The 18,743-nt window shown below is 36.0% G+C and overlaps 1 protein-coding gene across 1 annotated transcript; it reads left to right on the top strand.

Moving 5' to 3' along the window:
* Positions 1 to 254: 254 nt before the first annotated feature.
* Positions 255 to 16,550, top strand: SSX2IP (SSX family member 2 interacting protein). Its single transcript, XM_010174398.1, has 14 exons — positions 255 to 295; positions 1,606 to 1,739; positions 2,503 to 2,669; positions 2,922 to 3,122; positions 3,803 to 3,913; positions 5,227 to 5,362; positions 6,404 to 6,479; positions 6,557 to 6,728; positions 8,503 to 8,653; positions 10,147 to 10,283; positions 10,721 to 10,894; positions 13,145 to 13,256; positions 15,341 to 15,461; positions 15,668 to 16,550. Exons 2-14 carry the CDS (start codon positions 1,697 to 1,699, stop codon positions 15,744 to 15,746), a joined length of 1,680 nt encoding a protein of 559 aa, XP_010172700.1. The 5' UTR covers positions 255 to 295; positions 1,606 to 1,696; the 3' UTR covers positions 15,747 to 16,550.
* Positions 16,551 to 18,743: the final 2,193 nt, after the last annotated feature.

Raw genomic sequence — 18,743 nt, forward strand, 5'->3', positions numbered from 1 at the left:
AGGGAATTTGGGTGATAAGATCTCGTAATGGGTGTGCAGCCTCTCACAGAGTAAAAACCAGTTTGTTTGAAAGTAATGGTGTATCTGAAATGTGAGTCATATTTTTGTGGACTTTCCAACAGCCATTAATGGAATTTGTATGTCTTGAGTTTCTTAACAATCTTGAAATACTTCATTAGAATGCGAGATTGTGATATCAGTAATGAGAATATACTTGTAGCCTAATTTGCCTTCTTTTTCCCTTACATTTGCAGGTTTCTCTATCTGATAGATCCAGCAGAAATTAAACTAACATGTAAGAAGTTTGTCCTCTTAATCCTTAGTTTGATTTAGAATTCCAAATTTTATTTTCCAGCACTGAGCATTCTGTAACATGACTGTGCACCAGTATGGTCTCTCAAAAACTTGATGTTACTTTGGGTGCTGTGTTCTGTGCTTTGAAATGTTGATAATGATTCTTGCTGTCCGTGTTCTCAAGAGACCTTATGGATAACAGAGCACACTTCCCCCCCTGACCTTCCCTTCTCTCTTCCTTCAGATGATACCTTTTTCCACAGTGATAAAAATACAACGTTTTGGTGTCAGAAACTTAGAAGTTGCTTGTTCAGAGTGTGTTTATTGGAACAATAATGGGGGGTTAGGGGAAAACATCCCTGTGCTCTAAAAGTCTACAGAGTCCATCTAAAACTAACTGATATTTTTTTTCCAAAGTGTTAACTGAAAAAAAGGGACCTTTTTGTCAGGTGGAAAGTTTGTTTCCTTGAAGTATCATTGTTCACATAACACCTGATGGGTTATGGTCCAGATCTTAAACATCCAAGCTGGATTTTAAGTTTCCAGCAGTGTGGTAACTCTAATGCTATTATGAGCCTTCTTACTGGGGTGGTGGAGGTAGGGTGAGGGGACAGTTGGTTTGTTCATTCTTATCAGTGTGTTACTTTCCTTTGGTTTCCAGAGGGCCAGTTCTGTACTAAGTGGCTGTGCTGTCAGGGTAAGGCTTCTCCTATTTGTTTTCTTCAACAATTTTAGAGATTCTGCAAAGCAGCAAGCAACTTGCCAGGGAAAGGCAATAACTAAATAGATAGGTTAAGTACAATTTAAATTATTAAATGTTTTTAGAAGTTTCTTTGCCCTCCCTCTTCCAATATATATTCTCTAGAGCCTTTATTATCGTCCTCTTTAAGTAATAATCCCACTCAGATTTATGTTAAAACTTCACATAAATTTATCTTAATAAAATTGCTTCCTGGTTATACGGCAGGAAAATATTTCATATTTGGCTTGCTATGTTTTCCCTGCTGTATATCAACAGAAACAACTGAGTTACCTACAATGTGAGTCTTTATTAGTTTCAGATGTGCATAGCATTTTAGCTTTAGTTAATAGTTTATAATACTTTAGTTAAGTTTAAGGCTAACTAAATATAGATAGATGCCTCATTTTTGGTTCATAATATTTGCTGTGCTTACTGTGTTCTGAATGCTGTGTAAAGAAGTAGAAAAATGTCATGTGGCTCAAGTCCAACAGTCACTCTCCTGTGCCTGCTTTAATCTTCGAGCTGCTTTAGCTACTATTGTTAATCTAAAAACACTCTTGCTATTTTAGGAGATGCCTACATAACGCACACTGCCAGCAATTGTACTAAATACTTCACTGCTGAACGATTTGCTCAGGTACCCTGCCTGTCTTTGTTGCTATGGGAGATTGGAAGACTATTACTGTGCCAGTGCTGTCATCAGGTAAAGTGGTAATATTCTTAATTTGGTGGATTTGCTAACTTTACCACTGATTTCATAACTGCTAAAGAGAGGGAGACTGGAGTTTCGTGCATGACGTACTTGACTAGTTAGGAAGAATGTTAAATAATGTGTAGTATATACAGTGTTTTGTTTTGGATTGAGTCCTTACAGAAATGCTGCTGTAAAATACTGTCCTTTCACATATATATAAAGGCTCTAAGACTTTTCAGTCACACACTTCTTTTTTATTCCACATTTAGTGATACCTTGCATTTTCAGAGGTTTCTTGTTCTAAATTTGATTGCCTCATAAATTGATTACAAATTTATTAAGAGTAAATATTTTCTTGCCTGTTTATACCTAGTGGAAAAGTAAATTGCAGCATACACTACATACATTCTGTAAAAATTTTCACTAAATGCACAGCTTTTGTACCTGTGTGCAAAAGAAATTTAAAAAAAAATTGTGTTATAGCAAGCCAATTAGGAAGAAAGGTAGGCAGTTTTTTTCTTGATGGAAGAAGAAAATTTGAAAGATATAATACCTTAAAATGTTATTGAGTCTTTAAATCTTCAAGTGTAAGTTTATCTGTTTTTTTCATTGTGAATTGTTTAATATATATCATTCTAGATTAAATTTTAAGCTCCAGACTTGTAAATTTCTGTAAGTAATAATTTGAGTAGGTGGGAATTTGATTTCTTTTTTTGTATATATGTCCTAAACTATTAGCCCTGACTTACTCCTTAATGTTTTTAACTTTTAGATAGCAAAAATATTTTTCAATATACCTCAGAAAAAAAGATATCTCCCCCAAGCATGAACTCACAGGTGCTACGCTTGCCACTGCCTTCATCCAAAAGCATGCACAGCTTTTTCAGTGCCTTCTGCACAGAGGAGAATATTGAACAGAGTATATCCTATCTCAATAGGGTAAGCCATATCTTGTTTATTGGAGGTTGTGTGAAGGTGACATTAAATCAGTCGTGGTAGTAAAGATTCACTGGATTAAGAACGCTTCTTTCTTGATGTTTAGAAGCCAAAGTCAGTGGGGAATATGACTTCCCTCCCTTCCACTCCCCCTTCATATAGGATTTAACTCGGTATTGTTTCTCTCTTTTGGAGAATTGTGAGAGATTGATCCAGTTATTTATTTCCTCCCTCCCCTCCTTGGTCTCTTACTAGGAATTGACAACATTGGGCTTTCCTTCTATTTATATGGAATCCAAAGGAAAAGAAGTAAATTTAATATCTATCATAAACTGCATGAATGAATTGCTTGCACTGCAGCACAAGAACCTTCGAGCTCAGGAAGAAGTAGAAATGCAGCATCTGAAACTGGGTAGTGATATGGATCACTTACAGAACTGCTATGCTAAATTAAAGGTAGGGAACAAGATAATTCCATCAATATTATAGAGCACTTATGTTTAACAGATACTTCACACTCTTAACAGTGAGTGTTTTGTTTTTCTCCTCAGTACTAATCTACAGTTGTATTTTTATGTACATCTTTGGGTTTTTTGACGTCTTCTTCCAGCTGAAAATTCCTTAAAGTTAACAAAATATGAATTAATGAGAGAACTGAAAATTTATTGAGAATTATGGCATCTTTAATCAAGAAAGAGGGAAGACTGTTTGGATTGGAAGTTTTAATGCATGCTGTAGGTGAAAATGTTAAACACTTCAGTTCATAATATTCAGTATACTTAAAAGGATATGCCCAGCTCTAAAAGAGAAATTCTGAATGTAGTTGTGACCAGTAAAAGTGTAGGTAACACTTCTGGTGTGTGTCACAGGGTTGTTATCAGTCTTTCTCCTATCTGTAGCTTTTTCCATGTATCTTCTTTGTTGTTGGATTCCTTGGATAGCTGACTACAAAGTCCATTTGTAAGAATTGCTCGGAAGCTGTTGTCAAAACCAAAGTTACTAAGCTTCATTTTATCACAGGATAAATACATGCACAAGGCCAGTCACTGTGGAGCACTTTTTTTTTTGTTTGAAGTTTTTTTTTTTTTTTAATCCTTTGCTATTAATTCTTATCGATACATCAACACTTTTTCTAGGAACAGTTGGAATTATCTAAAAGGGAAATAGTTGGACTTCAGGAAAGAGACAGACAACTGCAAAGCAAGAACAGAAATTTGCACCAGTTACTTAAAAATGAAAAGGATGAAGTGAGTTGTCTTGTATATTAACAGAAGTCATTACATAGATATTAAATATTATGATTTTTTTTTTTGTAAGGAGTCTCATAGTTGTTTGCTTTGAATGCTTTTTTTTGGTAAATGCTGTCTTTCACAGAAGTGGAATTGGCATGTTACATATGGATAAACAGGTTCTGTAAGGGCTAGGTCCAAGTTAACAATAGTTGTAGAGAATACTGCAGAAATGTTGTGTGTGCAGTTTTCTGAGGCTTTCTATACTTTTGAGCATAACATTATCTTAGAACATTTAAAAATATAAAAAGTAGGAGGGGGCAACAGGATTGAGTCACATCCTCAAATGTATGTGCATAGGAGCTTTTCTTAGGTTTTTGTTTGTTTCTCTGGATGGGTTTTTGTTGTTGTTTGGGTATTGTTTTATTTTTGCTCTATTGTAGAGGAGAGCAAAACACCAAAAAGCAGGGAGGTGAGGGGGGAAACCCAGCCCAAAAGCACAGTCTCATTAAACTTGGGGGTCTTGGACGAACCAAGATCAGAAAACACTTTGAAATCTAAGACACTGCTTAATTTGGGTTTTGTTTCCAGTGCGCTCCTTCCCCCACTGCTGTACTTTACATGGCTCTTTAGTTTCTGTGAGTGTTCTCTGTGTTCATAAACATATTCATACAGTTGGCAGTCACAGTACTATCTGTATGTAGTGAACATCCTGAAGTTCCAGCTTAAAATATTGATGTGCTGTATGTTTGTAAGGCTAAAACTGATTATTCAAAATGATGATTCAAAACAAAAGCCAACCAACCCAAGTACTGATAGTACAGACCAAGAATGTGCTTTATATATATTTTAATGTTTTCTTAGATGAAGTGGAATAGTCTGTCTTCCAGCATCCTGCTGCCCAAAGGAAGAAGAGTTGATTATTTTTTTTAGTGTAAACCTAACCAGCATACTTTAAACTAGATCCTGAACATTAAGTACTGAAACCAAAAATACATCTTTCTCTGCTCTGTTCAATAAAGGTGTTAAAGAAGATTACATGAATTGCCAGAACATGAGTTGTACTTCAGAGGAGCTATAGTATTATAATATGTTGCTTATCGTGTTGGTTTGTGCAGAAAAGAAACTAAATTCCCTGAGATAACTCTGAGGTCAGAATCCATGGGTTGGGAGTGTTCTCCTGATTCCTTTTGTCACTTCCTTTCACCAGAAATACAGTTTAATAGAAGCATCATTTTGCTTCATGTATTTGTTTTGATTTTCTGAAGAAATTTGTTTATGCTTTAGTTAAAAAACCAAAAAAAAACCAGTTTTTGTGGGGTTGCTTTTAGGTACAGAAGTTACAGAACATAATTTCAAGTAGAGCTACACAGTACAATCACGATATGAAGAGGAAAGAGAGAGAATATAACAAATTAAAGGAACGCTTACATCAGTTAGTCATGAACAAAAAGGACAAAAAGATAGGTAAGTAGCTCTGAATTTTACTACAGCAAAATAGCATATTCCGTATGTTAAAAATGTTTAAATTGGTTCTGGGTATCTTTAAAGTCAATATGGCCCTCCTGCATGAGCTTTTTGCCCTTAGATACTATAGTCTACTGTGTTAACAATAAGCAAGGAGTCATTTTTGGGAGAAAGTAACATAAGATAGACATAGCATCTAGTGCCTCCCCCCCAACACTCAGCTCTTTGCCAGCGGGGTAGTGGTGCTTGTTTAGTTCACTAAACCAGCTGATTTAATTTTCTGAAAGTGCTTGTGGGTAAGCCAAACCGGATTAGGGTGCTGTAGCAGGAACACCTATATTGGTTACAGAAAGTCTCTGGGTATTGGCTCAGTAATCTCTAAAAGCTTCACCCTGAGGTCAGCAAAACTTACTTGTGGTACATTCTTGACTCCAGTTGGCTAATACTAGTTCAAGTATCAATGAGGTCAAAATAACAGGGTTTTAAATCTAGTTACTGTTTGCCTGATAGCTAACTAGAATTGAACTTGGACCACTAATCTTTAGTGATGTGGTTTTTGGGGGTTGTTGTGTTTGGTGTGGGTGTTTGTTTTGTTTTTTGTTTTCTTTCTTCAAATGTGGACAGACAAGCTTCTTTGTTTTGAGGAACACCTCCTGAAAAATCAGGAAGTTACTTACTCTAAACTGGAGATAAAACTGGCATTATTGTCAGAAGAGAGGTTAGAGTTGATACACCGTGGATATAAAGGCTGAAATAGGGGGGAAGGTGCCATCACAAAATGCAAATAGATGATGGGATGAGAGTATGTCCCTTTGAGTTTCCAAACACAAAAATTATCTTCTGTCCTTGATTATCTTACTCTTGCTTGGTTAAGTAGGACCATGTGGTTTCATAAGGGTCTGAAAATTGAGGCGGTTATTTGGGTAATATGATCTCTTGACAATAACTGCATGTAAATGCCAATAGGAAAATGCAATGTCATCTGAATATTTATATATTTGCATGTTGTTTCATGCTTTGAAATATCCTTTTCATTTGTAGCTATGGAAGTTCTAAATTATGTTGGTAGAGCTGATGGGAAGAGAGGTGCATGGAGGACTGATAAGACAGAAGCCAGGTAGTTGTCTTAGAACAACATTAATTGAAGCATATATTATGGCTGTTATGTTGTTACTGTAAGATTTCCTCTTCCAGAAATGAAGAAGAAATGTACAAAGTTCTGTTAAGTGATTATGAACAACGCCAAAAACAGCTTTTAGTGGAAAATGCTGAGCTGAAAAAAGTTCTTCAACAAATGAAGAAAGAGATTATTTCACTTCTCCCACCACAGAAACAGAAACCTAGAGAAAGGTCCGAAGATGGGCCAGTAAGTATTCTTCAGCTAAAATTAAATCTATATGATAGCTTTATATAGTACTGGAGTGACTTAATCATTAAGGGGAAATAAAAAGGTAAACTTCTTGTGGAACTTGCAGTGGATTGCACATCCTGTGCTGTGCTTGAAATCATCCGTGTTTAAATATCCTACTATCTGTGAACAATACCCAGTGTATTCTTCCCAGCCAGTCAATTGAAAGTTTGCAAGTGTACTTTGAATGAATTTTAAATGCAGTAGGTACCTGAATATAACTCTGTATAATACTTTTTGGATTTTGTCTGCCTTCCATACTAAGATTTGATGCTGGCTTTCAGAGTGCTTACGCAAAGAAACCCTACTTCCCATAGGATCCATGAGGGTGGAGGAAATGGAATTAGGATGCGCTCCTATAGTATGTGGATTAGAGTGGCCATTAGTTCCTTTTACAGAGCTGCTAGTATGTTCAAGGATAATGTTTGTTTCCAAATAAATGTTTTGTGTTTTTTTGCTTGGTTCCAGGTTTTAAGTATTTATTTCTTTACACAGGATACTTTATTTTTATGGAACAGCACACTGAAAGTTCATTGTTTATCAAGAGAGTTTGTTTATTCCTTTTGCTGATTCCTTGCTAGAAGTTGCAGTTCTGCTCTGATGTCAGAGAGTGAAGTAGGGAATAATCTAGAAGGTTAACAGCTTTCTCATAGCAATAAGAGAAAGAGTATCTCTGGGCATAAGAAAGAGTTGAAATACAGAAAACATGCATAAAGGCTAGATTCTAGGAATCATTCAAGATTGGTGTACTAATAATAGCATGTTAAGAGAATATGAATGCTCTACAGAACAAAGGATGAAGTATTACAGTAAATAGTACATGTTGGTACATAAGAAGGTATGGATGCAGCCTTCCAGAATGTGCTGTTACTGTGGAATCTAGTGCTTGCCGTTTCAAAAGGTCTCCTGTCCTCCTCAAGCTGCTGTACTTCCTTTACTTCTGAGTCATCTCAGGTGTATTTGTCCAGCCCCAGAATATGCTGTGTAGAAAAAGCACTAGACTCTCTGGCCATTTGTTTGTAAGATGTGAATAAACTTTTTAACTTCATCAGATAACTTGCCCCCTATACCACACAGAATGACTTCTGTGTGTATTTAGTGAAGTAGTCAGTAAGCTGCAGTGTTTTTACCTTAAAAGTTTGTAATGTAAGAAATCAATAGATCCAATTTTTACTATAGCTCAGAAACAAGAAGTTGATCTTCAGTAATGGGTGTCAGGTATAATTTACAGTATAAAGCATAATTGGGTATCAGTTCTGTAAATGGATTTTCTGCTTTTAGGATTCAAGTGAGGCCAGGAGTGTTTGGGTTTGGCACAAACTTGAGTACACTGGTGAAAATCCAGCTGTGGGATTGGGGTCTTCATGAACTTGCACATTGGAACAAACTTGAGGAAAATCTGGGACTTAGTGCTCTGAAATTCACTGTCTTGGGCGATTAGACAAGTATTTGTTAACTGTTGTAGCATTAATGGACTACCAGGAAAATATCAAAAGCCTGCACTGGAACTTCTGATTAGTTCTCTTGTAATAGTACTAATTAACCAAATAAAGCGGAACTACTTACTAGACAATATTGATTTCTAGTAGTAGAATAATAATAAAAGTACTTCCTAGGTGCATGTCTCAAGTGGAGTTATTTCAGCATATATGTATATTCCATATATATATTTAAATAAAATACACATATTTGGAGTGGAGTGATTTGTAGCTTCTTGTTTCTACTTCTACAGGTGCTGTCAGACCTGGAGGAAGATATTGGAGAGTTAAATAAAGAGAATATGTGGGAATTGTCTTGTGAAACTGTGAGAGAACAGCTTACCAACAGCATTAGAAAGCAATGGAGAATGTTGAAAAATCACGTTGAAAAGCTGGATAACCAAGGTGACATTTAACTGCATTACATATACATATAAAATGCTACTGATAATTCCATTTGGTATCATGCTCTTGGGATTTACTTTACTGACTGTCTAAATTAAAAGGAAGCTGAAATGGAAGGAATTGTGACCTAGTAGGTAGACTTTCTGAAAGGGCTTGTAATTGACATTTTTCTGTGTGAGTTTTATTTGTAGGTGGTTAGGGAAGTAATTGCATACCAAGCCTGTTATAATGAGAAATTATAGTTTGACATGATAAACAGCAAGTTTCTGAAGAAATAATTCTTTTTCTTTTGAAAGTACATGCCCAGTAATAATTTTTTTTGCCTTTCCCCACCTTTTTGAGATGTTCAAGTAAAGTAAATGTAACAATTTGAAGTAATTGGATGCAAAATATGTAAATCCTTCTCAAGAGTCTAGGCTTGCCACATCCATACCTCTGAGACTTCTTGTGGCATTCTAAAGCAAACTGGCTGATGGTATGGTGCTGGACTCTCCTCACTTCCAGCTGTTAAACAGCATTAAAAGATAGCTAAAAATATATAAAATTCTTTCCTAGTATTATTTTCCCATGCAAGCAAATGCTGCTGCTACCACAGGGATGTTTGCAGTCAAGAATGAGACTGAGAAGGTCATGCATGCAATTGCAAATAAAAGAGCAGATGGTATATAAGAATATGTTTATAACAGAAGGGATTTTAAGACCACTTGTTCTGAGGAATACTTGATTTGGTGTAGCTAATTGAAAAAACAGTTGTAAGCATTAGGAAAAATCTTTCAAGTATTAGCTGTTTTTGTTTTTTTGGATTTAGAGATCAACATGGTCTAGTCCTTCAGGATTCAATTAATATTCAAACACAAGCATCAGGGGATCAAAACTTTGCTTATTACAATCACTGTGATAGCTATGTGTGAGATTAAATAAAGCAGTATGTAATGATACAAAGTACACTTTATTCCTCTCTAATTCATTCCCTTACTGGGATGAAAATATGCATGCAATGTTTGTTAGCTCTATTTCTCCTTCACAGGACTGGAAGGAAAAGGCTTTCTTTTTATATCTGTGATAAATATAGTTACTGTCATATTTTTATGAACACACAAGCCCTTCAAAAATGGACTCAGAAGAACAGGCTAACAACATGTCAGTGAAAAGAAGTCTTCAATTGTCTTGGTTTTACATTGAAATAACTGCTGAAACAAGTGGGGTTTTTGTGTGATGCTTTTATTGCAGTGCAGACGCTTGGTTTACCTTGGAGAATGTGGAACAGCTATGTTTTCATTGCCTTTTTTTCTGAACTGGATTTTGTGCATAATTACATATGGATGTTACCAATTCTGGATCTCTTGTCTCTGATAGAAGTGCTTTGGAATACCCTGTATATCTGCCTTTCAGGATGAAACAAACACAGTCTAAAACCTTTTGCTATTGCTACGAGTCCTTTATGTGAGGGATTTCTTGTGTTGTTTTTAAGTACCTTTTCCCCCCTCTCTTAGTGTCACGTGTACATTTAGGAGCTTTGAATGAAAAAGATGTTATTTCAAGAGAAGACCATGAGCTGGAAACTGAAAAGCTAGAGTTAGAGATTCAGCAATGTAAAGAAATGATCAAAACTCAGCAACAACTCTTACAGGTAGTAGGCTTTAATTTTTCTTATTTTTTCTCAACTGAATCTAAGCTATTTTGTTTTTTAACGTGCCACTTTTCTCACTTACAAGACTTTCTCCATTCTTTAATATGCTTTTAAAATAAAATATCTTAATGGTTGATCCTAGTATAGGTGTGGTAGTGGGTTGGTTAGTAATTTAATGAGTTTTTAATCCTGGTAGGAATAGTTTTGGAGGATAAACAAAGGTGAGGAAGGCTGCTGGGGTCAGCTGCCTGAACAGGAATATCTTGCTTGCCATCTGAAACTCTGCCCTCACCAGCCATCAACTTGATACTTACTACATTGTTTCCATATTTAATATCAGCCATTTTTCTGTTAAAATTGAACCTGTGGAGATACTGTACCTCTTAGCAGTCACTCCCAAATTAATGCTTGTGTCTTTTGTTGCTTTATATCTGCAGCAGCAGCTTATGTCTCCATGTGATGATGACACAACTCTGTTACTACAGGACTGCTATTTGTTGGAAGAACGAGAGCGTCTTCAGGAAGAATGGAGACTATTTCAAGAGCAAAAAAAGAATTTTGAGAAGGAACGAAGAAGTTTTACAGAAGCTGCTATTAGATTAGGACTTGAGGTATTAGGAAAGAGAACTCCTATGGAAGATGGGTTGAGACTGTTAAGTAGTTTTACTGTTATACACACTACAGTGCAGCCATCCAAGAGTATCTGTTTGCTAACAGCTATAGAGGAGGATAATTCCTGTACTGTATAAAATATATCTTTGGTCATTGTAGGAGATTTTTTTGTGGGCATTTCAAAAAAAACAGGTGTTTTGTCTGTATTGGAAAATACAGTTGCTGGAACTGGAATGACCCATTTTTGTTTCAGTTTTGGAAATACCAAAGTACTTCCAAAAATCAGTCCACTTATTCACTAAATCCTTTATTAGATGATGCTTAAGCTTGGTTTCCTGCAAAAGCAAGGCCTGTGCCAATTTCAGTCAGATTTGGCTGCAGGGTTGAATTCTCAAGGGTACTCAATTCACAAACTCTTGTGAAAACCAGTGTAAAGTACTTGCTGCTTTCCCTTACTAGGGTCATTATCTGTTCTTGTAGTTAAACTGGCCAGTTAGTGCACATAGTGGAAGGCAAGCAGGGTAGGTGTGTCTCTAAATGAGCTGTAGTGCATGTGTCCTTTGGTCTAGCCAATAGTTAGGGGCAAGGGCCTTACAAGTTTAGCAGGGAAAGGAGGTCATGATGATGTGGTTGTGAAACTATGATGGTACAGATATGACAGGCAAAAAAAAAATTGAAGGAAAACAGAAATTGACTTTAGATTTACTGCTTACAGAAGTGCTTGCTTTGACATACAGAGGAGAAAGTTGGAGTGGGAGGTGATTAAAACTTATAAAACTGTGTATTCAGTTGGTCAGATGAAAGCAGTACCGTTGTTCACCAAATCTCTCAAGATTAGGACTAGAGGATAGAAACTGCTTGCAGTTGTGTGTAAAACATATCCAAAAAAAGGTACAGTTTTGTATAGCAAGTAGGTGACTTCTTGATTTTGCTGCCACAGGAGATAATGAGGGCAATCAATATCAGCAGGTTGAAAAAGCAGTTGCTGAAACTCATGAACAACATATCCACAGATGGATGCTAAAAAGGGGAGGACAAGGAGGTGCCTTCCAGCATCTCTAATCAAATGATTTTGGGGTCTGGGAACCTCTGAGTGAGTGCACTGCAGAAAGTGACCAGGTTCATGTGATCTGTTAAATATCATTTCTTGTGGCCATTGTTGGAGATAGAATACTGAGCTAGAGGGACAACTTGTCTGACTCAAGACAGTTCTTGTTTTTATTCTTATGCTGTAAAATATATTGTAAAGAACATAAAATACTTTAGACTTTACTTGAGATACTGGCACAACAGTAGTTCACATGGAGAAAAATACTGACTCAGCGCACTGCATATAGATATGTATTCTACAACTTTTAAATTTAATTTTATTTGAATTTTAATGAGTTGGTGAATTTCATGTTGGACCTTGAATTCAGCTTTAAAATTCTTGAGTGATAATAAATGATAACTGTTTGTCTATAAATGTTTAGAACTACATTGCAGCATAAGTGTAACTGCCTATGCTTCTGCTTGTTAAAATACTTGAGTATGAAAAGAGAAGCAATAGGGTAAGCTTTGTGTTTGTTTGAAAGTTTGCATTGGAGTTCAGCTTGCTTTTGTTTTATACTGATGTAATTGAAATAACTTTATGTAATGGGGACATCCTCTTTCACTGATGGTTTTAGGAGATGAAAATAGCTTGTTGCTTGATTCCAGAGCCATTGGATCTTTTGGAGGTAGTCTTTTAGCCATTATTTTCCTTTTCCACGCGCAGAGTGATTGGAAAATGAAGTAACCCCTTTCTTTCTGCCCTGGTTTCAGATGGAAGTAATCAGTGCTATTTTCAGTGTAATTTTTATCTGTTTAGAAGGCTCAGGGTTGAGGTTTAAGCAGTAATCCTTATTGGCAGCTGCCCAGAAATGAGGGCTATCTCCAAGAGGTGGTGCTACACTGAGGAGGAAGCGGAGCATAGGAGGATATGATGGGAGATTGTGTCACTGGAGTGGAGAACAGTAAAATGAAAGGATTAGTCAGACCTCTGTGAAACAAGCCATGGGGTTTGGCTTATAAAATAAATACCTCCTCAGCTAATCCTTGTTGGATTCAAAAGCTTGCTCACATGACTGTAATTCTGTTTAAACTGCTGGCTCTCCCTAATTATATGGGCACGTTACAACTTTTGCTTTCTTAGGTAGAATAGCATCAATTTAACGTGGATTAAGCTTGTTCCTGTGGTCGTAAGTGTAAACTGTTATTTCTTTTCCTAGCGAAAGGCATTTGAAGAAGATAGAGGAGCATGGCTGAAGCAACAGTTCTTAAGTATCTCTACTGATTGCAAGCACTCTGAAAATGTGACAAGTCCAAGTGCCTTCTTAGGAAGCAAGTATTTGGTTCAAATGATGTTCTTGTAATGTGGTGTGTTTTGGTTTTTTTCCCCTTTTCAACTAGAAGATGCAAATATGAACAAAACTGTTAAAAAAAACCAAACAAAACCAAACCCAACCAACCAACCAAACAAACAAACAAAAAAATAACCCCAAACCCACCAAAAAACTTCCCAAGACAAATTTTACCATGTATCTGTATGCTTGTACCTGTTAGGGTAACCAGTGGTTCAAAAATCACCTTTTAAAAAGAGAATCATGTTAACTCCCTCCCTGATAATTACTTATGTAATAAATTTATATTTGTGAAGTGATCTGGTGAATTTCAAGTACCTGATAGCACAGCTGTTAAGAACAGGGAACTTTTAGAATTACTAAATTAAATTAAACATGAACATATTGCTAAGGTAGTTGAAGAAATCATATCAGATCTGTATAGTTTAGAAACAAGTTTTGGAAACAAGAGCATGATAATGTGGAGATGTCAGCATTATTTGAGATGAGGTAATATTAAATGTGAATGCATACATATTCAGTAAAAAAAATCCTTTGGAAAAAAAGAAATAGAAGAGCATAATGATAACAAAAATTAATTTGAGCAATAAACAATTGAATCTTAAAACTCAAATCTTCATAAAGGAATAATGTCTTCAGAAAAGATAATGAAAACATGGCTATATGATATGTAGTTTGGAATATTGTTTTTATTGAAAATATTTGTTATTTCCTTTCTTCTGTTTGCTTGGTTTTTTCTTTCCATTTGGTAAGTTTCTTTCCCATCCCCTAATGCCGGAATATGCAAGTGCAGTGTTTTGGTCTTCACCACTGAGCCTTCAGTACTTTCTAAAGGGTGGGTGGGTGGGCTGAGACAGAAAAAAACCCCGAAAACAGGGACAGGGGAGGAAAAAGTAACAACAATCTCTGTTAAATAGATTCTTGTTATGGCAGCCAAAATTTAAAGATAAGTATGTGAAACACCTGGCAAGTAAAGGTAGCTTGAATTGTGTTCTTGTGAGATAAAGTAGCCTGCCTCACGTGTTCTGGGATTTCCTTGGTTTCTCCTCTGCAATTCCTGTAGCACTTCTGTAAGTGTGAAATGAAATTATCTCCCACAGTAGGAAAACTTTTAATTTTAGGAACAGAGTTGAGATTGTTTGGCTGTCGCTCATGAAGAATGACTTGATGTAGTGATCTGGGAGCAACTTGAGATCCGTTTAACATTCATTGCACACTAAAGCTTTTGGTTTGTAATTGCCTCTTTCCAAATTCTAGTGTTTCTGGATGTATTTAATTACATATTTTCTCTTCTAAATGGCATTCTTCAATCTTGCATACCCTAATCTTAAGATACTAATATGTCTAAATATTGACTGAATATGTCTGCCATACAGAGAATCATACTCCATTTGGATATTACTCCACAGGTTATCATTGGAAAATCTTTAATGTTTAATTTTCCTTTTTCACAACACTTGTCCAAAAGCTCTTAATTCTGTAGCACTGTGATGAATACTGTAGAATACAGAATCATTCAATTTTTTTCTGCTTCATATGAAAGCTTTGAAATCTAAACATGAGGAACAGTTAGTGGGGATTAATTTGGCCCTGCCAAGTTTGGCCATATTTTTCCGTTGACTTCAGTGATGGTTAAGTTCATGCAAATGCTAGGCCATCTAACTTGATGCTTTTGATTTTTTTTTTCTATATTCTGGCAAGTTTGCAAGTTCTCATGTTAATGTTAATTACTATATATGCATGCTGGAGAAGTTTTTTAGTTAAGGAGTAAAAAAACCTTTATTATTTGTAAAGTAGGAAACTTTACATTTGAGTGGATTTAAACTTGACTTCCATATGACCGCTTGCAGCTGTGGTTGTGTATGTAAATGCTTCATGTTTTTCAAATTTAGAATCCTAATTTTAACATAACTTCATTCAATAGCATTAAGTGTACTTACAACTTTTTTTAATCCAGATCTATAACAATAAGATTTCTTTTTAAAAAGCAGAAAACATAAAGAAGCAAGTCCTTAAAATGTTTTCAGTTGCACTGTAGTTTAGTGTATGATGCATATCTCTTAGGTTCTGACCAAGACAATCGGTTAGTGAAATCGACATCTCAACAAAGAAGACCTCACTGTACATTGAGTGTTCCTGTTTCAGCAGAGCCTTGCCAGACATCTCAGTCTATTACACGTCACAGGTATCTGAAAGGATATTGCAGAGTCTCTGTGCTCTACATAGAGTTTAGCACTATGAAAATAAGTTGTGATAACTTAGAGAAAGTCTAATCTAAGGCTTATGATTGATATATAGCAAAACATATTAAATATCATATCATAGAACCACAATACTGTTTTTATCTGAAGCAGAATTTATTTGCATTCTAACATTCTTTTTTTTTCCCAGTTCTGGTACTGCATCAAAAAAACCAGCTGGAGATAGCAAGCCAAATCAGTGGGTGGAAAGCGACAGAGAAGCAGAGTAATGCACAAAGTCATGGGAAGACTCTGGAGTTGGCACTCTGCTATGTAGAAACCTGCACATAGAACAACTGCCTTAGACTTCCTAGGGTTGCCTGCTGGGATTTTTGTTAGAGATTTGTTCATAAACATCATTCACAAGTGAAACAGAATGCTGTGAGTTTGCTCATTCTTCTAGAGGATTATGTGGTGATCTCGATCTGAATCGTGGTGTGTGTGTGTATGTGCCTGCACATGGCTTTTATTTTTTAGACCATTTTTTGCCTCTTTCTTGCAACTCTTGAAAGAAGATAATTTAAAAATATATAAAAGCTTTGATATTTTTCTAGTAACGGAAGCTCTGATTCTGTGAATGAAGCAGTGGTCTGAAATTTTGACTGTAATGAAATACTGGATCCTAATGTTACCTTTCATCACAGATGGAGATAGCACTTTTAGAAATTGTTTAATTATTGGAAACATTAATTTATGTCTCAAGTGTAACTGGCATTAAAACTTCTTTTGCCTCAACTTGAATGTACAGTGTACTGTAGATTTTTAACAAAACAGGTTCTATATTTATTGTGTGATTTGAAAATACCTCTTTGATATTTCAGATTACTTAAAGCGCAAAATCTTTATATATTTGTAAATAGATAAAGTGATTATGCTAAGAAACTATGAAATGAAACACATGCGTACATAATATTATTTTACATGGCATTTTAAATTGTTTTATAGTGATAGTTTACAGATGCATTAGGACTTTCAATGGTTCAATCAGGAACCAAATTATTTCAAATGTGAACAATAAACGTGTAAGTCTATTCTAAGAAATCCTGGTTCTGTGTTTTGTGTGCACTAAACTTTTAAGCTATTATGGTTGTTGGGCCAAGGTTCATTATGTCAACAAATCTGATGATGGTTTTGTTTTTAGTTTTTTTTTTTAATTTACTCTAGAATCTTTTTTTTTTTGGCTGTAGCCTTTGAGAAATCTCTTTTGTTTATAATATAATGAAAATAGCAGAGGTAAGATGTTTCAAAGTCTCCTTCACTTGAATCGAAGCACACATTTTCTCTTGCCCATTAAAAATCCATCTTGTCTCTTGTCGGGTTTTGATGCACCTGTGAACGCATGTGTTGTATAGCTCTGATCCTAGTGTAACTGATGTTTTGGAAGATATCTAAGAAACTTCTGCCTTTCTTGGGGTCACAGGAAGGAAATTAACTCTGAGGCTTAGAATCCTTCACTGAAAATGCATTGCTGCTCTGCCCATTACCTTCAGAATCAGATGTGATGGAATGATTTGACTACCTGGAAAAAATAGCAATAGAGTAACTTAAGAAAGAGAAGAAACTAGAGTTCTCCAAGAAGCTGAGACAGAAAACTACAGTTTCTGCTGATTAGTTCAGTACAATGGGTTACAGCTTGAGATAAAGTAGCAGCCAATGCAAACTGCAGAGGATACTTGCAGCGTGGTTTTTGCACAGCACCCTTAAGGAAGCAGAAGTATATGTAATAATCTTGGTCAGCTTTCTGCTGCATAGGTAGTCATGTTGGAAAGACAACACAAATAACATATTTCTTTTTTTATTTATTTCTCCAGTTCTCCCTCAATAAATGGGTGATCATAGCGATGTCATCTGCTGAAAGGGGTTAGCAGTGCGCAGTTACTGTTGGGCTTACACCTTCCCCACAATCCCCGCTCTTGCCTGGATTTTAGTTCTGGAAGAATAAAAATACATATTCAAAAATGTATTTAAAGATGTAAAGTGAAAAATTAAATACACTGGCAATTAAGTGTGAGAACAGAACTTAATTAAGAATCCTACATATAAAGCTAGTAGGTTATTCCTGGCCGGTAGGTCCATCACTGAGGCAGTACCAGTATGCCAGTAGGGGCTGCTGCTGCTCTGAAAGTGATCAAGCTGTGCTCGCTGGTGCTTTATTGGGGCACTCAAATGCATTCAGTTTAGTCAGGCTTTTTTATGTGACAGTTTTTCTTTATTACAGTGATTTTTAGGATAATAATGCCTTTGAAGAACAATTTACCTATTTAATCTTTTGTTTGTGCCTATGATTACCATTATGAATGATTACCAATAAACATTTTGCACTAAGTTTTTGCTTTGACGTTCTGTAACCCATGTTATAGGAGTGGAAATTCATTTGAATGCCTCCATGGAAGAACCAGCTGTGCTAGAAGTGTGTATGCAGTTGAGTCCTGAACTGACCTCTTAGATGTGGTCTGGAAGTCTAGGGTATAGATCCAGTCCTGTCACTGTAAAGAAAGAAAACGTGCCTAGAGTTTTTGGATGGCTCTGTATGCAGACATCAGGAAGCTTTTAAATCTGAAGCAACTGCTGGTAATGGTATGAAAACTGCAGATGGTCTGGTTGGTATGTGGTGACACTAATACTTCATTGTGCTGGAAAGAACTTCAGGATCTTTCTTACTCAGAGTGTTGAAGAGCAAAGGGGGAGGTGGCTCGCAGGCATGTGATCAGGTGTGTCACTACACACAGGTGTGTGTTTGAGATAATAGAGCAAGTGGCCTACTTGGGAAGGAACAAGAAGTACTGACTACCAGTGACTGATTAGCATACAGTTATTGTTGGCTACCTGTGCATGATAATGAAAAGAGGAGTGGTTCTTTTAAACTATAGTGTTTTGTTTCACAAAATCTTTAAATATAATATGCATTGCTGCTTTTTCAGTCTACGTGATGAGAGAGTGCTTTTACCATCAATACCAATCTGATTAGGTATGAGAATTTACTTTCCAGGATTAGATTACAGCTGTTAATTATTTTCCCTTTCATCCCCAGTGGTTGAGGATGATGCAATATAGCAGCTTCAAAACAGACTGTATAGCAAAAAATTAATAAATGAAAACTTTACTTAAGAAAACTTTCTCCTTACAAAACAGCCCTCTTCCTAATTTGAAGAACTGCTTCCACCAGCTTTTGCAGGCTTGCTCTGTTTCAGTTGCAACAAGACAAAAATATTCTCATGTGTATGAAA

Source organism: Antrostomus carolinensis, unplaced genomic scaffold (assembly GCF_000700745.2).
Source record: "Antrostomus carolinensis isolate BGI_N321 unplaced genomic scaffold, ASM70074v2 scaffold13518, whole genome shotgun sequence".
Taxonomy (NCBI): domain Eukaryota; kingdom Metazoa; phylum Chordata; class Aves; order Caprimulgiformes; family Caprimulgidae; genus Antrostomus; species Antrostomus carolinensis.

Bases quoted from the DNA above. Each gene is read 5' to 3' on its own strand.
- SSX2IP (XM_010174398.1), top strand. From the start codon at position 1,697: ATGGGAGATTGGAAGACTATTACTGTGCCAGTGCTGTCATCAG. The intron at 8,654-10,146 runs GTGACATTTAAC...CCCCTCTCTTAG, and splicing joins TGAAAAGCTGGATAACCAAG to TGTCACGTGTACATTTAGGA. The intron at 10,895-13,144 runs GTATTAGGAAAG...TTCTTTTCCTAG, and splicing joins CTATTAGATTAGGACTTGAG to CGAAAGGCATTTGAAGAAGA.